Here is a 24,325-nt window from a genome sequence, read left to right as displayed (position 1 = left end):
ATATATTTTGACAAGAAGAAAAAATAGTCTCGGAAATTCTTGCAAATCTGAACTCAGAGGGGAAGATACATGAAACAAACTGCTTCCATTAGAAAAAATGGTAATGTTTGCCTTCATAAGTAACTACATTTTATGTCAGTTCAGTGGAGCAGTGAATGAACCAAAACTCTGCTAACCTTCAAAATGCAAAGGATTCTGTAAGTAGGATTTACATAGTCTGAATATTTTATATTTTGAGTGCTCATCACAGCACACATAAACTAATACTTTGATATATATTTCCAGTAAAGAAAACATTTGACTTCTGGTGGAATAAAGCAGTGAGACATGTTTTGGCTTGTGACTACAGACACAGGTTTCTCAGCCCCTGCTCCTTTTCCCCCTGTTAGCAATTTTCTTCTGTCTAGATCTTATAATTTGTGTACATCCAAAGAAGGCAACACAGTCCGCTTCACTTTGACACAAAAGAAACTTAAAGAAAAAAAAAAATCACGAACTCAAACAGCCATAAAGTAGAAGCATAAATGAGGGAGTAAAAATAGAGGCTGCAAGAGAACACGAGGGGTTAAAGATCTGACCACTGTCTGCATGTATAAAATCATATCACCTTATCTGAAAAGTTTAGGCTCAAAAGAAAACCCTCGGCTTAAAATACCTTTTAGGTATATTAAATCTTTAGGCTGAAGATTACAGCAAGTGTTTTCTCTTTGGTGAGTAGCTGTTTGTCTCACTTTATTTACTTGGTATTGGGTATTTGTCAATGTCATTTCATATCTGCAGAAAATTCATACGTTCCATGGAAGTATGTATGTGTGTGAGTGTGCTGAAGGTCACATGACTGTTTCATCCTATTTGGTGGAGCAGCTTGACTTTTTTTCTCTTGCTTTTGGTGATGGTTGTGAGTGCAGAAGTTGATTGACAGATGCATGCCAGAAACCCCCATTCTCCTTTTCAAAGACTACATATGATGGATTGCGATCTTTCAGCTCAGCAGGACACAGGGACCATGCAAGCTGTAATTGGTCAGGTATGGAGTCAGCCATTTCTCAACTCCCCTTTTATTTTTTTTTTTTTTCACAAGGGTCTAACCATATGATTCACATAATTCATATTTACAGTACCATCTTTCTATCTGTATCTTCAGCTACCAGCGAGTGTAGTACTGAAAGTGAGAAAGGCAAAAGAACCACAATAATCTGGCCAGGGAATCACTAGATAAACCTAAATTACCAAGCTTTTCTTCTAATAAACCCCATTTATAATTTAGTCTGAGCTTTGTCAAATCAATGTATTTATTTATTTGCTGTTTTATTTTGTTAAAATGTGCTGAAGTAGAAGAACTGAGGAGTGAAAGTGTTATGTTTGCTGGGGAGTTGCTTTCTATTTCTAATGCTATTCATTATTTCTATATTGACTGTATTCCTGTACTACAGGCTGTGGCTTTTTTTAAATTATCATTATATTTTATTTTTCCTTATTTTACTCCTAATCCAGATAATGTGTGATTGAGCTTGGTAAATGTAGTAGTCTTTGCTGCTGCAGAGGGGCAGCCTGCAAATTAAACACTGCCACAATCTGAAAGGTCCAGGTGGTCTGCTCGTGCTTCCTAATGCAATCCAGCACAACAGCTTTAATAAACAGCTCTATTTAGTTCTCCCTCCCTGTATCCAGGGAAGTGAACTGGTCTGGGGCTGCTGTGATGAAATGCCAGAAGAATATCTCTCAAAGGCCTCACAAGCTGATTTTTAGAGCTTTTCCGTTTTGTCGTCTTTGTCTTCCAAATGGGTCAGTGAGTCCTTCTCTTTCTGTTTTGTGATTTCTGATAAGTCTGTAGTTTTTATATGTGTGTTTTAACCGTGCTGTTTTGAGCTTTAGCCAGAAGAGAGAAGAATCATTGTCTTTTCATTTGCTTCAAATAATAACCTGAAGTGGGGAAAGAAATTAAATTATTTTGTTCTGATGAGCAGGGAGGGCTGTTTTCCTATGAATGCAGTCGGAGTCAGATGAGGGTGCCTGTTTTCCTTTCTCTAACAAAATTTAAAGTGCTCAACACTTTGTCATTAATCACCGGTTTGTAAATCAGTCTCTGGTGAAGGGAATTTTTTGAACTCTCAAAAGTTTGTGGTTTTTTGCATATGTTTCCAGTATAGTGAACGCATGCTGCTGAGGTGATGACATAGTATTTGTTTTCTATATGCTGATATGATGGGGGGAAAATATGCAGTCTACACACTGTTTTCAACTAAATTATGGCAAAGCACAGAAGTCCCTCAAAGCACATGGTTTATTAATACCATCATACACAGTAATGCATTTCTGGGTGGAAAATGTCAAATATGTAATACCATGTTTACCACAGACTTTTATTGCTTTAAATATTTTAAAAATAGGAGATACATTTTTTATTAAAAATCCTCCAAACATTAACAGCTTTCTATTAGGCTGGCTTATATCTAAAAAGTGGGGCATGTTTGCTGGTACTACATTGTGTGAAAATATGTGTTTTAGAGTGTGTTAATTACCTTTTTGTTTTCTTTGGTCAGTCTTAAAGATATATGTTTAATGATACAAAGGCAGATACAATGGTAAGGTTTTGAGCAGATACACTTGACAGAAAATGTGCGTCGAAACATTGATAAATCGCAAACCTGGTAATATCTCTTTAATGTAACTTTTTTTTTGGCATATAAGAGAGTGTAAGTTAGCTATTTTATATTGAAAGCTTACCAGCACTCAGAAAGCGGTTTTGAGGCCGGAAAAAATAGAAGGATGTTTTTTTTGTGTGTGTAACATTCCATATTTCATCAGTTAAAAAAGTTCAGAGAATGTCTGCAAAAATATTTGTATCATGTGTTAGTGTATTTCATTTCCTAAAATCAGTAACAAGGGCATGGACTTCAAAGGAAAATACATTTAGCTATTTTAGGTGACTAACTTCTTTGGGGGTTTTGCATCAGAATTTGTAGTTATTATTATTCTGAAATTTACCATCTCAGGTTTTGCAAACATTTTTTTAGATCTCTGTGTGTGCATATTTACATATCATATGTGTAAGTGTGCACATCCAAATGTGTTCGTAAGTCCACAAAATTTTCAAGTATGTTTCTGTTTTTGATCAATTGTCCAGTGTTCAGTTGTTATTAGGTATGTATTAGGATAGTACAAAAAGTTTAATTTTTTTTTTCTGATAAAAAACTATGTTTTTTCTAGATGTATAACAAAAGAGTTAGTTAAAACTTCGGAACCTCAGTGCAATCAGTATAATTACCATACACTGCTGAAAATAGAGATTTTCTCTATGAAATTTCAGAGAAAATAACTATCAAAAAACAAAACCTATGTCAGAAAATCTTTCCACACTGTACATCTATATTTAGTATTGATAAATAATAAAGATTTGCATATTTGCTTGTAACATATTTTTAGAAGAGACCTTTATTTTCTGATACTACTAGAAAAAGTTCTTAAAAGTCTTTGTTAACTTTCAAACCTCCAGAAGCAAAAACTTAAATAAACGTTTGTAATTTTGCTTCTTTATTTCACAATTGTGTTTTTCTTCAGCCATCGGAATGATTTTTTTTTTTTTTTTTTTTATGAATCTTGGAGATGCAGCTTTAAATTCAGTCTTGTTTACCGCTAATGGAGCGTGAACTTGCCTAATTAAAAATCCAAACTATACATGTATAACCCTGATGCAGTGGAGATCTGAAACACTAGCAGTTATTTGTAGTTCAAACACTAGTCTGTGTATGACATGAGTGTAATAGCAGGAGCATACTGATTTAAAGGTATTTTCAACACCAAGTGCTTGTTCATCATTAAATGCATTTTCCTTTTTTTTTTTTTTAATCTGGATTTCAGCTCTCTCTAAGCACCAATGCCTACAGTGGCTCCCACTGGTGATGTTGAGGGTGGGCAGAGTGCTACAATCCTGACCATCACCTGGCACCTGGGTGTACTGGGCACGGGGTGCAGAATTGCTTGGGAGCCTTCCCTCTGGATTTTTCCTCCCCCAAGCAAGCAATAAAACAGCCAACTACTCTGAAGAACAACCTCCTTGCCTGGTGTGTCAAGATCTAGAAGCTCATTGCTCATTGTGATTTTGATTCATAACTGGAGTGTTTGGCATGAAACCCTGATCCCTGCCAGCAATAGTCTGTAGCATCCTTCCTTGCACGCTGAACCCATTATTTCTTCAGTTGTGTTTTGATCTTATAGAAACTATTAGCTGGGTTTTTATGCCATATTCCTTATATATCCTGAGCCTATCTGAATGAACAGGTAATTAAACGTGTCATCTAATTATTCCAATTATGCTGTAATTTCTCTACCTTGTGTGGTTTCTGAAACCTGTACTATACGTTTCTCTTCTTTTTTTTTTTTTTTCTTTTTTTTTTTTTTTTTTTTTTTTTTTTTTTTTTTTTTTTTTTTTTTTTTTTTTTTTTTTTTTTTTTTTTTTTTTTCCCTCTCCATCTTTTTTTTTCCTTCATATTTTCTTTTTCTTTTTTTTTCCTCTTCAGACCTGAGCTTGTGAGTGACAGGTTAGTTCATCAGCATTACAGCCCTCCTGTTTTTGTCTCATCTCATGCAGACAGGTCAGTGTGTCCAATCACCCTTGTGGCTCTGCTCTCCCTGGGGGAGCCCAGGCCAGCCCTGCCATCTTGATCCACCGGCCTGAGGGCCCAGCCTGGCTGCACATTTCTGTGCTCACTGCTTCTTGCAAATGTAGGAAAACGGCAAGGGGAGGGGGGCAGCTTCAATTAGATCCCTGTGTATTGAGAGGAAGCAAATTAGGTAGCATTTCTCTTCGAATAAGCGTGTGTTTGCAGTTCTTACTGCTACGTTTGAGTTCTCTTTATGAAAGTTGCTTGTTTATTTTCTGTATTTCAGTGGTATCCTCCATATGATCTCACCAGCAGTAAATGCTATATATGCGAAGCTAAACGTGTTTTTTTCCCATAGAGAGTTCTGGTCTGAAGCCCAGTTTGTGAAACTGATACATTGCTGCAACCAATGTGGATCTTTCCGTTCTGTTTCAGTTTATTGCCCTTTTAAAAAATGTTGGTTTGTGTTCTTCCCAATGATTAACAACAATAGAGCAGGGGGATAGTGTTTCAGAGAAGCCCTTCCTTTCTGTAACTCATGGGTCACTTTTGAGAAGTTTGTTCTGTTGTCAGTATTATTTTATAAAGCAGATTAATACGTACACAGGAGTTTAATTTTTACCAAATGAAGATCACATCTATAATTTTAATTTGTCTTGAGCAATCTCTAAGTGCTTTTTCTTGTAGTAGTAGAGGACTTTTTTCTCTTGGAATACCTGTTTCAATCTTTAATCTGATACAAAGAATTACCTACAAAATATACAAACAAAAGAACCATCTCACATGTAAATTTAGGACCCGCTTTCGTAAGACACCAGGGAGTTGTGTCCTTTTGTCTGCAGTTTGGGACAAATCCTGTTCTTTCTAGCAAGAATTAGACCCATGGCTGTAAGCATGACTATGTGCATAAGTAAGGTCAGACTACTTGTCCTCTTGTCTGCTTAGTGTATGTCCAGCACAGACATTGCTGTCCTTTGCAGTCACCAGCAGTGGTTTTCTGCACTTCAAGACTGTGAGAGAGAAACTTTGGGACAGGTACACACTGGCTGCTGTTTTCAGTAGTAGAGAGACAATGTAAACAATGAGAATTATGTTTGGAGAACTTCAAAAATGTACTTTTTAATATTTATGAACAAGCTGGTACTCTGATAATGAAGCATTCCATCTTTGCAGAAACCTGCTGTTGTATACACTCTCTAGAATACTGTGTCCCCAAGAATTATTATTGTAAGGATATGCAGGAATGTGGCTGTAATATTTTACAGTATAAATATTTGTTGTAGAGAGGTTTGGATCTCGTTAATTTAATATATGTAAATTCTTTGGTCCTAGGCCTGGATTCCAGCAAAAGAATGCATTTTTCTGTTGACTTCTGTTTTTAGAACAGAAAAGATGGATTTTTTTTCTTTCTGATTCATACTTTAAAAGGTTTCTCTTCTTTTCACACCAAAATAGGGGTTTAATTGAAATAACCTTCTAAAAACATCTTTAATTTTTTTTTTCTTATTGAATTTCTTTATTCCTTTCTGTTCTGTACTACTCTGCTGTTTCAGCTGCTAGTTTGTGAGCCAGGCCAATTTGGAGGTCTAATTTTTAAAAAAGCTGTGATTTACACTCTGTATATATTCAATATATTTTAATTGTAGGAGGAAAATAAAGTATGTCAGATGACCTTTAAATTGCTAGGCAAGTGACACTCCTCCAGTGATGTAGATTATTATCTTTTGGCAATGCATTTACGTTCGAGTACCTCTGTTATGCTTCCTAGATTCTAGACTGATAAACTAAATATCAGTCTGGGCCGTTTTTGTATGTACAGTACATGGAAGTGACTGTGCTGAGCCTCTTATCTTGCACTGACCTGTAGCTGTAACAAGACTTTTATTTTTCTTCTCTGATCTGAACTGCAACTCAAATGGAAGAAAATAGAAGGACAATCGAAGAGAAATCGTATACAGCACTTTCAAGATTAGATGAGGACAAGGCAAAATATTCCTTTTTTCCTGTCATTTACATCATTCAGCAGCATTTGTTTGTAATGCAGTTTTTTACTCTGAAATTGTAAAAATGGCAGGAAGAACCTCAGATCACGCAGGTTAGAATATGTGCATCTTTATCTCCCGCTAAACTTAACTAGACTTAAGTGTGTACTTCAAAGATGGTCAGCAAATCACTTAAACCCATAAAAGAAGTCTATGTTTGCCCAGTACGATGCTGAATTCAACGGGATTCCTTGTGCATGTAATTCTTTGCAGGATCTGGTCCAACTTGCCTCTTGAGTTACTGCTATTGCTGATAAATATAACGAAGTCTGGCTCAAATGCTAGCTAAATAATTGTTATGCAAACTGATTTACGATTACAACTGACTATTAGGATTAAAGATAGTAGCTCAAGGGTCGTGAAAGCTTTTACTTTTTGAGGATATCAGAGCTACAGGTAGATGAACTATAGCTTCAGGTGTTTTGTTTTAACATTGGCTTTGAAACTGCTGTGATGTGTAGTATTTTCTCTGCAAAAGAGAAGTATTAGTTGTTGATATTTGCTGCTGATTCTCTGTTCTCTGGTAGTGCTGTTCCATGCGGCGGATCAGGTATGAATTTAAAGCCAAGAACAGATTAGAAGAAAATTTTGAAGATCAAGGACTGTTCTAAATTTCTAGTCCTTCCTAAAAGCAGTAGTGGGAGAAAATTTAATAAAAAAAGGGTGAGTAGAGAGACAGGGGATGCAAAAATCTTTATTCCAAACAATCTTTACATGGCGAATTATATGAAATAAATTTTCTTAAGCTGTTTATAGTGGGTTTAGTTACAAATAAGCCTGGTTTTTTATCTATATTTTTATAATTTATATACTGTAGAAAATTTCTATATAATCTATATATATCATATATATTATATATTATATATTATATATATATTATATATATATATATGTATATATGGGATCTCTGTAAAAGAGATCCCATAATTTGATAAGTAGTGGCTGCCAAATCACACTTGAGAGCTCTGAACCCACAAATGGGGAAGGGCATTGTAAAGGGAAATAGGACTTGAAGCAAAAGGACAAACCCCCAAAACTGTATTAAAGAGGAACTGTATTCTATTTCAGTCACTGATTCCATAAAGTAATTTTTATTTTACAAGTTTCTAGCATTCTCAGATTCATGTCTGTTTAGAAGACACAATCCAGCTGTGTAATGGCACTTCCAAAAAGGAAATATTACAGGGGCAACAGTAAAAGACAAAAGTGTTTTTTTTTAGCCACCCCCTGCTATGGAAACGAGTTTCAAGAAATAGAAAATAACAGAGCATGAGGTTTTTGCAAACATTTTAGTGAAAGTCATTTTAATAGTATTACACAACAGCTGCTGTTGGACATAAGTGATACTTCTGTATCAGAATGTTGTACTTTTCACTAAACTGTTTACATCTCTGACTACTTTTCCACTTGCTGAGCCAACTTGTGGAGCTCTAACTCAGTTGTTACTTGAGCTTTCCTCATGTTTCAAGTGCAAAGAAGTTTTACCAGAACAAAAAGCTGACAGCTTTAGCCTGTTTCTGGAAGTTATCTTTTTTTTGAGAAAATTAATGACTAAGTATAAATTCACAGCATAGACTAAAACAATATTAAAAACTAAAATGTTTCATATCCTTGTTTCATGTCCTCGCTTCATTGTCTCCCATCAATGGCAAACTAGCATCAGCTTTCATTTTTCACAGTATTTTACAAAAAGGCTGTGATTGTTTTGGGTTTTTTTTAAACTATAACAAGGAGGAACTGTGCCTGATTGTTACCAAATCCACCTTTAAAAATAATAATAAAAAAAAGGACTACAGATGTAAATAATTCTGACAGTGGTTAAGTCTGGTATTTCTGAGATACTGTCATGATGGCTATAACTGGTGGTACTGGAACCAAACGCTGGCAAGTGCTGAATGCTTCCAGAATCCTAAACTTTCCCCCAGCTTTGTTAGGCAGAACTCTGCTGCAGTGAAATAAAATAATCTGGAATACAGAAGAATTGTGCTGTCCTTAGAAAAAAAAACCAGCTATCACAGGATTCCAGGACATTAAGTCTTCCCTTCCCTTCACTGCGCCCATCCCTTTCTGTGTACAAAATGTTCCTCACGTTCTTCAAATGGATTGTACAAAGCAAAAATAATGTCTGCAAACGAGAAGATCCTAGCATTTTGGAGCAAAAGTTGAACATTGTGGCAAATGTAAAAGTGGCTTCTAATGTGGAAGAGTAAAGCAGAAAGCATCAAACTCCTTTAGCTTAGTGTCAGTCATGATGATTTATCATTATAGTCCGGGCAAACTGTGATCTTCGAGCAGAAACAATTTTGTCCATTAAGAGTGAAAAAAACAACCCCAAACCCCAGAATGTTCCAGCTTGATTCTTATGGCCTTAGGGTTGCAATATTGAATTCAGAATTGGGGGAAGCTTAATCTTGCAGCCAGATTTGACAAGATGCTGGTCGAGTAGTAGGCAGAAGGGATGGCTTGCGTGTTGTAACACCCATGGTGGGAAATAAAAAAAAGATAAGATTTATCCATCAGTCTGGGTGCAGTATTCACCTCCTGCTCCAGCTGCTTTCTGAAGTGGGCAAGAAAACCTTGGGTGTGTCACTTGGTGAGCAAAGCTTACGATTTCAAAGCCTCCCAGAAGACAAGCTGGACTACTCTAAAATAGCATGTGAAGGGCTTGCAATACTCTGAACACAATTATCTGTTTGTTTGGTTGAGTGATATTGCTTACTTAGAGGGTGATCATGGAACCATCTGAGCACATCCACAAGCATCCCCACAACTTATTGGGAAAGCTCATATGAACACCAGATTGTGCATTAGAAAATGTAATGCTAAAGGCTTATTTCCCCTGGTTTCAATGGGATATAGACAAGTACAGTGGGAAAAAAAAAAAAAAAGCCAGTTCTCCACCTCCCCTCAGTTCTCCACCTCCACTCCAGTTAATCCTGGAGAGCAGAAGTCTCTGTGTGTGTGTGTGTGTGTTTGTGTTTGTAGGTGTGTAGCCGAAAACCTGAAAGCTGCACCTGAAATTGGCAGGTGTTTGGAAAATGAAACCTGGGTTTTGAATAATCAAACAACAAAAAACAGGCTGAAGATTGTAGTTTCTTCCCCTAAATACGTTGGGGTTTGTTTATTTTTTAAGTTCGTGTTGGATCTTAGCAAGAAGAGAAATTTAGGGTTGCCCCCTGACTGGGGACTTAGAGTGACTCTGAAATGAATTTTAACCCAAAAGGCACTGTGGATATTCAGCAAACCTTTGTTCTATTCTACTCATGTCCTTATGCTAGACCCATCATCGTAGTTATTAGATCTCAAAGATTACATTCTTTGATCTAGTGCTTTCTAAATCCTTAAACCATGGTTTATTTATTTAAAAGGTTATATCCAGCATTGGATTGGATTGTAAAATACCCTTTGACTCTCATGAAGGACACAGAAGAAACAGATGCTGCGGAGGGCAGATTTCCTTCTGACCATGAAGTACCACAGCATTTTATTGAATTAAGAACTGTACAAAGATCTGTGCTTTTAATCTGGCCAGTGTGTTGAGAATTTTTTTGCCTCACTGGTATTGTGATGTCGTTCATTTCTCATACAACAAGCATTAGGGGATGTAGGTGAATTTCAACTACATTCTGAATTGAAAAACAAAAGGCAACAAAGTAGCCTCGTATTTCCCTAAGAATATAAAAGTACACTAAACTTTAAACAGATGTTTAACATGTTCAGGATGTGTTCTTGGGGTTTATTTTCAATCTGATGGTTACCAGGATTCATCAGAAGTAACTCTTTGGAGCTAAACAGAGTTACATTTGGACAAACATGATCACCAGCAGCCTTTAAGCTTGTTCCATCAGATTCAGAAGCCCTTACATGAGCAAATTTCCTAGGGTAGTTTACAATGTTTGATTAATTAGTGATTCCCAATCTAACCAGAAAGAAGACACAGAAAGCAATAAAGGACACTAAAATTAAACCCCTTGTGGTGCATCCTGACTGATGTTAATTATATTCTATCTTATCTGGTCTTTTTTTTTTTTTTTTTTTTTTTTTTCCCAGTCAGTCCTGCAAGGCAAACTGTAAAAATTTCCATGTTATTTTCCTTAATTCTGGAAAAACAAGACTGGAATTGCCACCTGAAAAGAAAAAAAAAATAATTAAAAATAGCTGTTAATTTTTTTAGTGTTTATGTTTGGTTATTTTCCTTTTTGAGAAGCTCAGCCCCTGGAGATAGTAACTTGATGCTACTTTATACTGAGACCTCTTGATACCATCTGGAAGTACAAACCAGCTGTAAAATACATGTAAGAGTAATTTATTTATGTGTACTTCAAAGTTCTTTTCTATTTCCAGGACTGATAGAAACCTGCCATGATGTAAATAGGGATAGGTCCCAGATAGATAGACTGGACTTTCTATTCTTTTTCAGATGCAAATGAAAAAGGGATAGGCAGAAATCAGACTGGGGAAGAGAGGAAGGAGTTAGCCTTGTTTAGCTACAAATAGATATTCATTAACAGACAAGCTGAAAGGTCCAAATCCTGTTTTATTGGCCTCCATCTATGCCTTTGCTGGCAGTAATGAAAACACAAAAGGAAGGTAAGTGAGCACCACTCAAACCAGAGTAGTCAGAGATGTTTTCTCAATTTGGTTTTAAAATGAGTATGCTTAAAACAAAAGGCTTAATCTATTTCCCTTTTTTTTCTCATTTTTTTACTTCATGTGCTGCAGTGTTACTCACTGTGACATTTATCAAAGATCCGTGTTTGCAGAGCATTATTCAGTTAGTATACCTGGATTAGTGAAAAAGAAAACAAATGAAATTCATAGGAATTAATGTCAATTAAATTCTTTCTTTCTATACTTTGTATTGCCAGTTGAGTTCTTCAGCTCCAAGTCAAAGGGTGAATAAAACCAGCAAACAAAGAGAGAAAAACAAAACAAGGAATGACGGTTATGCTGATGGAGAATATCTTAAAAATTTAGTCAGACATGGGAAAAAATATTCAAATAGCAATTTGAGGGTTGACCCGAGTGTTTTCTTTGAAATTTTGGGAAGCTTCCTACTCCATTTTATTTCATAATCCCTCTTAAATGGGAATGTAGGAGGCTTAAGGGATTCTGTGAAGTTGTGAGATATTTCTTTCTTTGCTTCCCCATTTTGTGAGAGCCTAAGGGAAAATTATTGGCAGGGCTTGTAGTACCTTCTATAATTGAAGTAGCCCAGTATTTCCTATTTTAAGACCTTTGCTGCTGCTGCTGTTAGTGTTTCCACCTGGTTGGCTAACTCTTCCTGAATACTTTTGAAGGCAATTTGAGCTAAAATACTTCAGTGCTTCCCAAGGAAGTTAGGGAAATATGGAGTAGTTTTGCCCATTTTAAAAATACATCATAATTAGGGCAAAACTCTGAATTTGATGATGAGTAGGAGGATTGGGCTTGAGATGTCTCTTTGTGTATCCTGTGACAAGCCACCCATCATTGATTTTATTCCAAGTCTTTGAGAAATGTAGTTGTCACATGTTCACTCAGCAACTCCAAACAGCTACTTGTCCTAAAGATTCAAAGAAAATAAAGGTGTGAAAGGAACCTCAGAAAGTCATTTGCACATAGACAGAATCAGCTTATCTGAGTCACATCTGATGGGTATTTGTCTTCATGCTACTCATTGTGGTAGTGGTGCAGCAAGAACTGAGACGAGCCGAAAAACAGGGCTCAGTCCTGTCACCTTCCTGTTCTGTGCCAGTTCTTTGCGAAACTTTTATCTGTTCTACCATTAATGTTAATCCTCTTAATTCTATTTTTATTCCTTAACTGAAAGTAGATTGGCTGCGTCATCTGGTGGCAAATTGGGGCCCAGCAATGTTTCAGATGAAGGTTACAAACCAGGAGCAAATCTATGAAGCCGTCTCTAAAAGTGACTTACATTCAGAGCTCTTCTGTTAGCAGAGGTGTTGCTCGCTGTGGGGTCAATCCCTCCCTCAATGTGATTTAATGACTTCTTTTGAAATTGCTTTTCTAAAAGCCAGTTTGTTTCTTGGTCAGTACCTTTCTGCTTTGGATCAGCTTCAGCTTGGTAAGTGCCACCTTGGACACTCGCTGCATCTGCAGCTGTCTCCGGCATAAGCATGGGAGAATAAAGCATGGGAGGATAAAGTAGACATTTTAACCTCTCTTTTAATGTTTTCATTTCTCCCCTCCAACTAGAGAAAGAGAAGAGGTATTATTTTATTAAGTTTTACTAAAATAATACTTCTTTCCCCCCCCCCACCACCAATGATGTCATAAGAATAGATTTCATGGGAAAGCTCACAGTAATATCTGGGGTATGTCTGTGTGTCACTGAACCACTTTATGCTGCAGTCCCACATCAGGAAATATTTGGGTAACCAAGGTTAAAAGATTATGATTTCTTTCTGAGTTGCTTCCTAAATCAGAGTTACAAAACACAGATCAGAGATCCATGAAAAAGATACAACCTCTTCTCCAGCTTGTAAGAGTGTGGAAAGAGTGTGGCCAGCAGGTTGGGGGAGGTGATCGACCCTCTCTACTCAGCCTTAGTGAGGCCACGTCTGGAGTGCTGTGTCCAGTTCTGAGCTCCTCAGTACAAGAAAGAAGCAGCTACTGGAGAGGGTCCAGTGGAGGGCCACAGAGATGATTAGGGGTCTGGAGCATCTCTCTTATGAAGAGAGACCGAGGGAGCTGGGCCTGATGCATATAAATATCTCAAGAGGATGGAACCAGACTCTTTTCCATTGTGCCCAGTGACAGGACAAGGAGTAACGGCCGTAAACTAAAACACAGGAAGTTCCACCTCAACGTGAAGAAGAATTTCGGAGTCTCCCTTTCTGGAGGCATTGAAAACCCACCTGGATACATTCCTGTGTAAACTGCCTTGGTAAGCAGTTGGACTAGATTGTCTCCAGAGGTCCTTTCCAACCCTCATGATTCTGTGGTTCTGCACGTAGTTCAAATTTGGAAAAAGTCTGTGGTCCATTTTTCTCAGTTTTGGTAGTGTTTGACTTTTCCATGGATTGTTGTTTAAAGGCTGAAGAAACCCTCCAACAAACCAAACATTTTTTGATAGGTGGAAAACTTTTCTTCAAAGAGGAAAGATACATGAAAGATGAAAAAATAGGACATTAATAGAGAGCTTTGAAAGCTGTTTTTAGAAGGAGGAACAAAGAAATAATTATTCCGCCAGTGCATACAAGGGTATGGGTTTAATCTTTTTCATATTGGGTTCTTTTTCCAACAGCCTGATGAAGGTTTTGACATTTAAGCTGCAAAGATGAGAAAGCTGGTTTCATCCTTAAACCTCAGCTTTCATACTACCACTTGCAAAATCCTGTTAGGCTAAACAGAATCAAAGACCAGGCAAAACCAGAGTGATGTTGAGAATTTGTCTTTTGCTGTGCTGCATCAAGTATTGTATTACAGTATTGCCAACAAGCTTTCTTCTCGACAGAATATGTGTTGGGTTTACTACAATTACCATTCACTACCACTGCTTTTTTCTCTCCACTTGTAGAGGACTTCTACATCAAAGTTCTTTATGCTTGAATGATATTGTGTCAGTGTGTCAACACTGGTGTGGCCTCACCTTGAATAGTGTGTGCAGTTTTGGGCCCCACAGAATAAAAAAGACACTAAGCTATTAGAGAACATCCAAAGAAGGGCCATGAGGATGGCAAAGGGTCTGGAGGGGAAGCTGAAGTCAGTTGGTCTGATCAGCTTGGAGGCTGAAGGACAGACCTCACTGCAGTCTTCAACATCGTCACAAGGGGAAGTGGAGGGGCAGGCACTGATCTCTTCACTTTCATGGCCAGAGACAGGACTCAGTGGAACAACATGAAGCTGTGTTAGGGAAGGTTTAGGTTGGATACCCAGAAAAGATTCTTCACCCAGAAGGTGGTTGAGCACTGCAAGAGGGTCCCCAGGGAAGTGGTCACAGCACCAAGCCTGCTGGAGTTTAAGAAGCATTTGGACAATGCTCTCAGACACATGGTGTGATTTTGAGGTGTCTGTGCAGGGCCAGGAGTTGGGCTTGATGATCCTGTTGGGTCCTTCCAACTCAGCATATTCTATGATTCTATGAATCTCTCTTTAATATAATTATTCTGAGGTGTTTTACAATGCTGCTGCCTTCTGCTTCTGAGCTCTTCACTTACCTGTAAGATTAAATGGAAAAATACATATTTGAGCCTAGCAATTTTACATGGCAGGGTGTCTACAGAGGTAAAGAATGTGTTGCCAGTGGAGTCTAAAGGATCACACCAATTCCAATGGGAAGCTTGGGCAGGATATCAGCAGTGCTTTGTGGAAGATTTCCATTGTCCTCTGATAGGCCAAAAGGTGCAAAAACATAGCTCTGTAGATGCACATGTACAGGCTGCTTTTTCACTGTGTTTCTCGTTTAGAGAATAGATCAGAGATATTAATGTGTGCTTAGAAACACAGGATAGTGTTGAGCTTCTGAAACCCTTATCCTCTTCCTTACTCCTGTGTTTCTACCACGTGCTCTTTCCAATCTATGAGATTCTTCTCTTCCAGGTGTTATCCCAGTATTGAAACTCCACTTTGGGTGGGTGACAGCATCAGTAGCTGGAGTTCAGGGGTACTGGGGTCACTTCATAGTTCATAATAAGCATTCATTCTGTATTTGCTCTTTTCTAGCACAACCTGATAGAATAGTCCACTTCAGTCTGGTACTGAAGGAGACAGACCTAGAATATAAAATGCCGTAGTCCCATTGAACAGAACCTTCTGATTCTGTTGCTAAACATGCCATTATCCATATTGCTAAACAAACCTCTATCACAAGACAGTGATCCCAGTCAGACCAAGTGTAAATACTAATTAGGGCCTAATCCAAAAATCTATTGAAGTTTGTGGCAAGATTGAATGTGCTTTGAACATGTCCTAAGGTAAAGAAATAATCACTATTTTAGCAGGGTCCTGCCTCTGAAGTTGAGAAAATTTCTTTGCTAATGAGGGACTGTTTTTGTTTACCTGAGTCCTCCCACATTCTAAAGCGCTCTTGTTTTTAACTTGGTAGAAATAATGTGTAAGCTCTTAACAAGTATGAATTGACTGCAGAGAATTAGAAGCAGAAAACCCTATCTTGCTGCATAAGGAATGCCATAATGGAAGCATACTTATTTAAATAAAACACAGGGCAATTATCCAACTTTACTGTATTGTCAGGCTCAAAATCTATTACATTTGTTTTACAAATGTCTGTGGAAAAAGGATGAAAATCCTGTCTTTATTGAAGTCAACAGAGATTTTTTTCGTGAACTGATATTACTTGGAGAATTTATGGTAGTTACACAGGGATAGAAAGTCTGTGCTGAAGAGAGAACAATTCCACATCTGCTGAGAATGATCTTGATGAACAAAGATTAAGAAAAAAATTCCAACTTCCCAAAGCCAGGTATTGACTAATACCCCAGGTACCTGTGAAGGGAGTTAAAAAAACCCAGCTGCTCCAAAACCTAAATGCTCATCCTCAGTGTTTCAAAGAGCCCCATCTTCCAAGGCTGAATCTTTATTAATTGCTACCTATGTTTTACTGTAAACATTCGCTGCTTCAGGAGTGACAAGAACTTTCAACACAAGATACTTGTTTATTAAATATCTAATATTCAATACAACATTTTTATGCTTTATTTAATATTTTAGTATTACTACACAAATTTTCTTGGAATGTGTCCATTAGGACACCCTGATATATAAAAAGTACTATGGCAGCACTCATCAAATTATATACGGTCAGGCTCAAATGAACATGCTTCAATAATGTTCTAGTCACGATATTTTAGAGTCCTCCTTGTAAAGGGAAAAGCCCTGCTGAAGTTAGTTATGCCTTTAAAGTTCAGAGTGTGCTGCAGTCCTTTGCTGGAGTATGGCCTAACCTCTGAATGAGTAAATGAGGTCAGTGAGGGAATCTTCCACAGTGGTCTTCTCTTCCTGCTCCCTGGGCTGTAGGTAGGCAATCCTTATCAGCTTGAATATACCTTAGCAGTTAATAGCTGACTTCAAAATGTCATCTGTGAGCTTATACAGAACTACTGTGTAGGAATATGCAAAGTGATGTGCTCATTTCTACTGAACATCCAAGAGGTTTACTTCTGTTTATCCGTTTCTGTTATACAACTTACACAATCTAGAAGATATCACAGAACCACACAATCACTGAATATGCTGGAGTTGGAAGGGACCCACAAGGATCAAACCCAACCCTTTAGTCCTGCACAGGACCATCTCCAAGAGTCACACCATGTGCCTGATCCAAACCCTTCTTGAACTCTGTCAGACTTGGTGTTGTGACCAACTTACGAGACTTAATTTTTAAATTCTTAGATTTGGAGACCAACATAAGACTGCAGAATGTCTCAGTACCTGGAAGGATGTTGTACTTTGTAACTTTGTGCCTAACAGACTCTGTCTACATAATTTAGGGAAACTTCTAAAGAATGTTCAGTTTTCCAGATGTACTTGCATGTGTTATGAATCCTGTAATTGTCAGTCTGTAGATTTCTTCCTTCTGGTTAGACATTTAAGTGGGTGCCTGCATGTCTCCTGATGCTTAATTTCTCATATGGCATATAACTGCTCTGACATAGTAATTTTAAAAATTATATGCCAAAACCTGAGGCAGTCACTCTAAAGCCTGTTTCCTCTTGAAGTACAATAAAAGAAGGCAAATACTGTGAGCTGCACCGTAAAGTCTCACTGGGCCCTTGTAAATAAGTCTCAAGTTAGGAGATATGAACTACGCCTTTCATGATATAAAAATTAAACCCAAATAATTTCGTAAAAAGCTTTTTTAAAATTCTAGCTGGAGATTAACTCTTGCAAACTAATTGTAAGTTGCAAATGAAAAAGTCTGAAATTTTGACTTGCTAAGTAAGAATAGCAATGTGCCAAACTTGAGGTATCGCTCCAACTGTCCTCCATCAGAGGAGGAGGAGGAGATGTCTCTTTGCACAGTTCATTTATATAAAATAGTCAAAAGAAACTTTCCTCATGTGAAGTATTATTTTGATTTCTTTTTTTTCTGAATCATCTGGTATGTGAGGATATATGTTTCCCTCAAAAAATTTTTAAAAATACCGTTAAATTAGAATTTTTCACAGATCAAGTTCTGATGGTCATGTAATTCTTTCAAAAAGGAAAAGCATCGTGCAAAAGAAGGTCCACTTTTACAGAGTTTTTTCCTCTCAAATATTACTTTATAATAACATATGATCACTTCATCACTGGCAGACCCAGTCCATGTAGACTTTGTAGACATCCTTCACGTGAGACTGAGTTAAATTCCATGGCTTTTAGAGGGAGATGTGTTTTGAGTCTGGAAGTTAGCAGGATAGACTTGAAGGCAATGCACACTTTTTTAATCGTCAACTGATAGTGATTACAAGTTCTCAGTGATTTTTACAGTATCCCTTGTATATTGGTTCCCAAAGGTCTTCAAACCCTAGCAAAAATCCATCTAACCAAGAGGTTCAATTCAAGTCTGTCACCCACAAGTTACATCATATGTTTAAAAGATAGTTGCTGCAAAGATGAACACAAAAAGCAAGACAGACCTTTCTGCCCCAAGCCCAAGTAAACCAGTGCAGTGAAAGAACCTTCTGCCTTTCACTGAAGTGAGATTAATTGAAACCTTGGATGATACAAATACCAAACATATTGCCTGATCATGAACAATAATGTCAAGTGATAGACTCGTCCGTAGGGAGCTCCCTTGCCAAAAGAAAAGCCCTCAGCTTCATGGGTCTTAATAAATAAATATTTTTTTTGTCTCCTGGTGGGAACTTCTTGAAATGCAGCCTCTTTCAGCCAGATGTTGCTTTTTTGTCTCGTATTTAGAAAAAAATAAGGCCAGCTTTCTGTTTTCCTGTAACTAATTTTGTGAGCTGGCAACCTTCATAGCACCATGTAGCAGGGTCCTCGGGGGAAACCCTAGCTGAAGCTTTCCTCTGTGGGAGCATATGTGTGTCCAGGTTTGGGAAGGGGTCACTTGAGTGCATTTTATTACACCAAGCTGTTGGGAAGTGAATCCAAGAGGTACTTGGGGGGAGGGAGAGGGGCAGGTGAAATGCTGTTTGCTCGGTTGTTGCAGAAGAGAAGGAGGGATAAGGGTCAGTGCTGCAAGGTGGAGGGGTCTGCCAGCCCTGGCTGTAATGTGGCTGCTGCAGGAGGCCCTGTGTTTGCCTGGGTAGTGCCAGGCTGACACATGCTCACCCTTGGCGCTTGGCCCAGCCATCTCTAGTGCCAGCAGGGTGCTTGCTGTGCTCTCACTGGGGCTGTGCCTTACCGTGCTGGAAGGCTCCTTGATGCAGCCCCTTAGAGCATCTCTCCTACCATCACCTTATTAAAAGGCTTTAAACAACAACAACAACAACAAATAATAAACCCCCTCTTCATTCTACTGTTTGTCTCCACTATGCTGCTCTCTAGGAGGGTAAAGAGTCCCATTTTTGTAGCTCCTGCCAATATTATCTTTGAGATGATGGAATCAGGCTAAAATGTGAGGATGGATATTGGAGGGCTGATCCTTTATTGACTGGTTGCTTGTGTTTTCCTCTGCACGTGAACTGGCAGAGTTTTCTGTTTGGGCATGAAGAATTACAGAAAGTCATACTCGTAGTCCCAGCACAAATACTAATGCTGGAATCATTTGTAAAACAAAAGGTCTGCAATGGGGTTAATTACACTGTTGCTCTGGAGTGGTGCATACATGAGCCCATGCTGTGGGTCTGGGGAGCCCTAACCTTACCAGAGTGTTCCACTGTACTCGAGCCTGTGTAACCTACAGTTAAGAGTTTGCTTATGCTGTAAAACACTTAGCTCTATAAAATTTATGTCCATTTCCTATCTTTTTATCATATTAAAATATAAATGTGGATTGACTGGATCCCAACACTATTCTGTCTGCTGCATGCTGTTAGTGTCCAAATATGCTTTTTCTCCTGGGATTCTTCTGTGCATGACGGAAAAAAACAAACAGACAGGGGCATAAACTGGGCCTTCTCTGATTCCCTTTGAACTGTTTCTTTCCTTCTCTTCTCACACTACTGCAGTAAATTCAAGCTAAGTATCTTCATAAACTGGTGGTGGGATAAAGTAAAAGAACAGCATGGTATCTACAGTAATGGACTAAAAATCACATTTTCCATCATAATAACTCTAACAAGAGCTGCACTGTATTAAAATTGTTAGGGTCACTATAAAAATTCTTTAATAATGTGGTGCCTGAACAACTGAAAGCCATTAAGGTCTTTATAGCATGGCAGCAAAGGTGTCCTGTGCAGTGGCATATTAAGAAGAACTGGTGTCTGAAGTGCTCTTCATAATGCACCAGTTCAAAGGGATCGGGGCTTGGTTGAAAGATCATGGTTACTATCAGGAGTGCCGGAGCAGAGACACCTGCAGATGGCACAGACAGGGTTGAGGTGAAATGATTAAAGGAGAATGCTCAAATTTCATGTCACCATGAACTTTTCTTGCTATACATGCTAATTATACTGATTAATGAGCGACAAGTTTTCTTTAGTGGGATCTCCGTCCCACTTAGACCGAGGAAAAGACGTCTGCTGGCAAGATCTTCTTTCTTGTCTGTGGGTTGGGCAGAATGTTCCTAAGTGCTCTGTGTGCTGTCTGCACTCATGCCACGTGGTATCCCCACCATCTCTGTCCCTGTTTGGTGCGAGATCTGGGATGGTTCTCCATCTTTATTTGCAGCAGAAGAGACTCAAGGTGAGAGAGAGAGAGAGAACAAATCCTGTAAGGCCATTCTGTCACTCACTTCATCTTCATAATCTCTCCTTAGCTTTCCCTGCCTTCTAACCCTGCTATTGATTGTGTCATAGGCTACAGCAGACCAAGGCAGGGGGCTGAAAACCTTTCCGAACAGCAGTTGCCAGTCTGCCTGTTGCAGCTTGAAGAAGAAAAGCATGCTGTGAAAACAATCAGTGCATTTGCTTTAGATCTAAGTGATTCCAACTAGGTCGATGCTTCATGCTGATGTGTTGAAAACATTTAAAAAATTTCTCAGAGTTTGATTTCAGCTGAAACATTTCAGCATGTGTCTGACTCTCTGAAGTTGTTATTTCTCACTAATGTAGCAGACAACAGTTTTTTTCCACTCTAGCACAAAGCAGTAGGGGAACTGGGCCTTTTGTCCACGTAGGCTTGCTTTGAATGATCTTATTGGAAGGGGAGGTTTGCTGGATTTTTTATAAACCATGGCTCTTGCAAATTGACTTTAGAGGAGTACTAGCTTATTTCATGAAGGGTAAAAGAGGTAATCACGGTTTTACAAAATAGGAATGAGAGTATAGCTTTACTTTAACTGCTTTTTTTCTATTTAATTGAATTTTCCTTCAAAGGCAGGATAGTTAATTCATAAATATATGAAGAATATTTTATTTTCTTTAAAGTACATGATGCTTCTTTGTAATGTGTTTGCACCCAACACAATTGGCCCGGTTCTCTCTCAGCTTGGGATCACAGAGCAAATGAAACATTGTAAAATAAAGCTATCCTCATCTAAATTAGTGTTTATTCAGTTTCCAGGAGTGGCAGAAACCCAGGACAACATTTTTCTATGGCAGATGGTGGCACAATTGGTTTCTGAACTTCTTGGAAAAGACCACAGAGAAGCAGAATTTGCTGTAGTTTCTCTTACTGTTTGGTTTGGTGTGCATATGCTCTGCAGCCACTAGAGTCTATTAGAAGTTAAACTGATGAAAAAAGCCCACAGGACTGCTGTCCTAGTTTGGAGCTGGCTGTTCAGTGGCTTTCGTGGGAGCCCAGCAGTAGGACCTCACCTCTGATTCTGTTCCACTGCACTTCCAAGCATACTCTTCTTGTTTTATCTGCTCTTTTCAATAACAAGTATTTTTCAGTGCCTGTTGGTCTCTTTGGGATACCTTTTTAATTATATAGCATATATAATAGATACATGTTGGAATGTCTCTTCCCCCAAGAAAGTGAAGTCACCCCTGTGTTGTTGTCATTTTTGCTGCTTGCTTCAAATAACACAAAGAACATTTCTGAGCTGTTCCAACAGGAAATAGAGAGCAAGTACTTGCCTTGAGGTATTTCATTGAGTTTCAGAATACCAGCAGATAGAGATGTTCCAAAAGACCAGATATTTTATTGGAAGAAAATAATAATAATAATAATAATAATAACAATAACAATAATAAACCCCTTTAAAAGCTGCATTTATCTGTGGTGAGAAAGATTCATTCCCCCTGAACTAAGCCTTTGCAAATGCAGTGTATAGTATATATGGCACTAATGGATCTCATACTTCAGCATTTATCCCACCAAATATCATGCAGGGAACAATAGTTGTCATTTCAGCAGCTGTAGTTTGCAACTATGCAAGTCCTAGTCAGTGTAGAGGCGTGTGAGAGAAATTCTGTAGTCTTAGAGGCATTATTTCATTCATTCATTTTTAAAATTAACTCCATGGGGATGCTGCAAAAGTGCAAGATATAATTTAAATGAACTATTAAGAGTCCTGTTTATAAAGAATGTATATACTTAATTTATATATTCAGGATGATGGTTTACTTAGATACTTGATTCCTTTTCCCCAGAGCAGTAGGTAGAGCCTAGAGAAGGATAAACTTCCATGCTGTTTAAGAAGCTTATACCTGGTAGAAATGTTGATAGATCAGACTCTTTTGCCATGATCCACTATGGTTGCTGAGCAATGATGAAAAGTTTCTCCTCTTGGGATATTGTACCAACAGACTATATATGTGAAAGCAGGGAGGGGAGGAGGGTTGTTTTTGTAAGGAGTCCTCAGTGGTCCAAACAAGTTGCCTTTTACTAGTGTTGTTTTATATTTTTAAGTTTCAGTAGTTCACATAACATTAGTACTCCTTAGGAATTCGTTGCAGTGTCTGTTTGTATATATAAAGTCTGTTCAAGCAGAGGCTATTGATGCTGAAATGCTCAATTCCTCCATGGAATTCGGAGAATGTGAAATAGCTTGTGATTGGGTCAGTCTTTTTGGTGGATTACTGAGGAAGTAGTTAAGAGTGACTTTAAAATTATTTTATATATTCCAGCCTGCCTCTTACGAAGGCTTCTTCAAACCACTTTCAGTGTAACCTTTCCACCTTTCCCAAATATTAAAAAAAACCGGCATTCAGAATCTCTACTCCAAAAGGAATTCAAACTAAATTCACAGTGCTTCCCACATGCATTCTTACCTTCACCCTACTTTTCTTGATGGAGCTTTTTAAGCCTGGGGTTTGCACAGCATTACCCATAATTGGAATTGACACTGGAAAACTACACAAGGCAATTCACTTAATCTGAGTTTGTTGTGAAACTGAAAACAGAGTTCTGCCTGAATTCTCTGTAGATTTCCTGGCAGGAAGCATTCTGTCATTTTCAGATGAAATTTGTTCACAAGAACCTAAAAAAAAAAAGGGTCTTGCTTTGATCTGTCTCTTACAGAAGTCAATGGAAGAGACTCCATTGATTACAATGACCACTGGGAAACTGCCCCATCCAGAGCTACATGTACACTCCTGCTTCTGGACAATTGCCTTTCCTCAGTAGCAATGCAAGGAGAGATTGATGTACGTGCACAGGGAAGACAGACAGTGGTGAGTAAGGGGGAGCTCATCCCAAAGAGCAGCTGAACAAAGAGGGAGCAGAACGTGACAACTGCTGTGCTTTGTTACTGGTCATGTGCTGAACTGATGGGTTCAAATAAGCCAGCCATATGCTGCATGAGAAGAAAGAGGCAAAGGGAGAACAGACTTGTTAAACACACTTAGCTGTAGGGCTAATCTTTCTGTAATATTTTTAACTTTGTCTTCAAATGCTGTTCATGCTCAGATGCTTTTACTACTATAAATAGTAATGTCATTTTATCCTGGGTAGAGAGAAAGCTTGAATAACACTATCCAACAACTACCTGTACCTCTACCCTGTTGCTTTCTTCAAATTGTCTGCTTTGTATGATGATAAAGCAGTTTAAATTGCCCCAAAACTTTTATGTACCAGGGTCAAACTACTAATGCCAGGTATCCTGTAACTCTTATATGATTTCGACAAGCCTGTCTAGCTGGATTGTCATTCAGACCATGTACCTGTATCAGTTTCTCCACTCTAGAAATCCCACAGTGCAGCCCTGAGTAATAATTAAACCAGATGGATGCTAAATATGCCAATGAGAAGGGGCCCTAGTATTTCAGATTTGGCTCTACCAAAGTACATAGATTGCTTGCAAAAATCATGAAGCCTAATACCACAGAGCCAAGGGCACTTCAACCAAAATGATAGCCACCAGGCCAACAAAAACTTAGGTGAACCAAGTTTGTGGGGATTCTGTGATCTCTAAACAAAAAAAACCCAGAAAACAAAACAAACAAACAAAAAATTATAAATGTGGCAGGGACCAGTGATCAAGAGACTGTTCCTATTGGAATGTGTGGGTAGTAGGGCAATGAAAGGACAGGTATAAGTGGAGTTGTTTTATGCTTGCCACCCTTACAGATACCAATTGATAAGCTCTGACTTGGGTGTCTGACAGCAAAATACTCTCTTGGGCACAAATCCACTCTTCCCATGAACTTAAGATATATGCTTCGACCTTTAACTCTGGTGACTCCAGGCTATCAAGCAAACTAGTTAGTGCATGGTCAC

General features: G+C 38.3%; 1 protein-coding gene across 1 annotated transcript in view; it reads left to right on the top strand.

Moving 5' to 3' along the window:
- The first annotated feature begins 688 nt into the window (after window positions 1–688).
- Window positions 689–24,325, top strand: part of POU6F2 (POU class 6 homeobox 2) — a 294,805-nt gene continuing 271,168 nt past the window's right edge. The window contains exon 1 of the mRNA XM_027900608.1: window positions 689–1,027. Within this exon, the coding sequence (XP_027756409.1) occupies window positions 923–1,027 (105 nt within the window). The 5' untranslated portion in view covers window positions 689–922. The remainder of the gene's footprint in view (window positions 1,028–24,325) is intronic.

The sequence above is a fragment of the Empidonax traillii genome, unplaced genomic scaffold, assembly GCF_003031625.1.
Source record: "Empidonax traillii isolate 1590-97213 ecotype Southwest subspecies unplaced genomic scaffold, ASM303162v1 scaffold741:size898883, whole genome shotgun sequence".
In the NCBI taxonomy this organism is placed as follows: Eukaryota; Metazoa; Chordata; class Aves; order Passeriformes; family Tyrannidae; genus Empidonax; species Empidonax traillii.
Note: the sequence above shows the minus strand (reverse complement) of the source record. Positions and strands in the feature narration are given on the sequence as shown.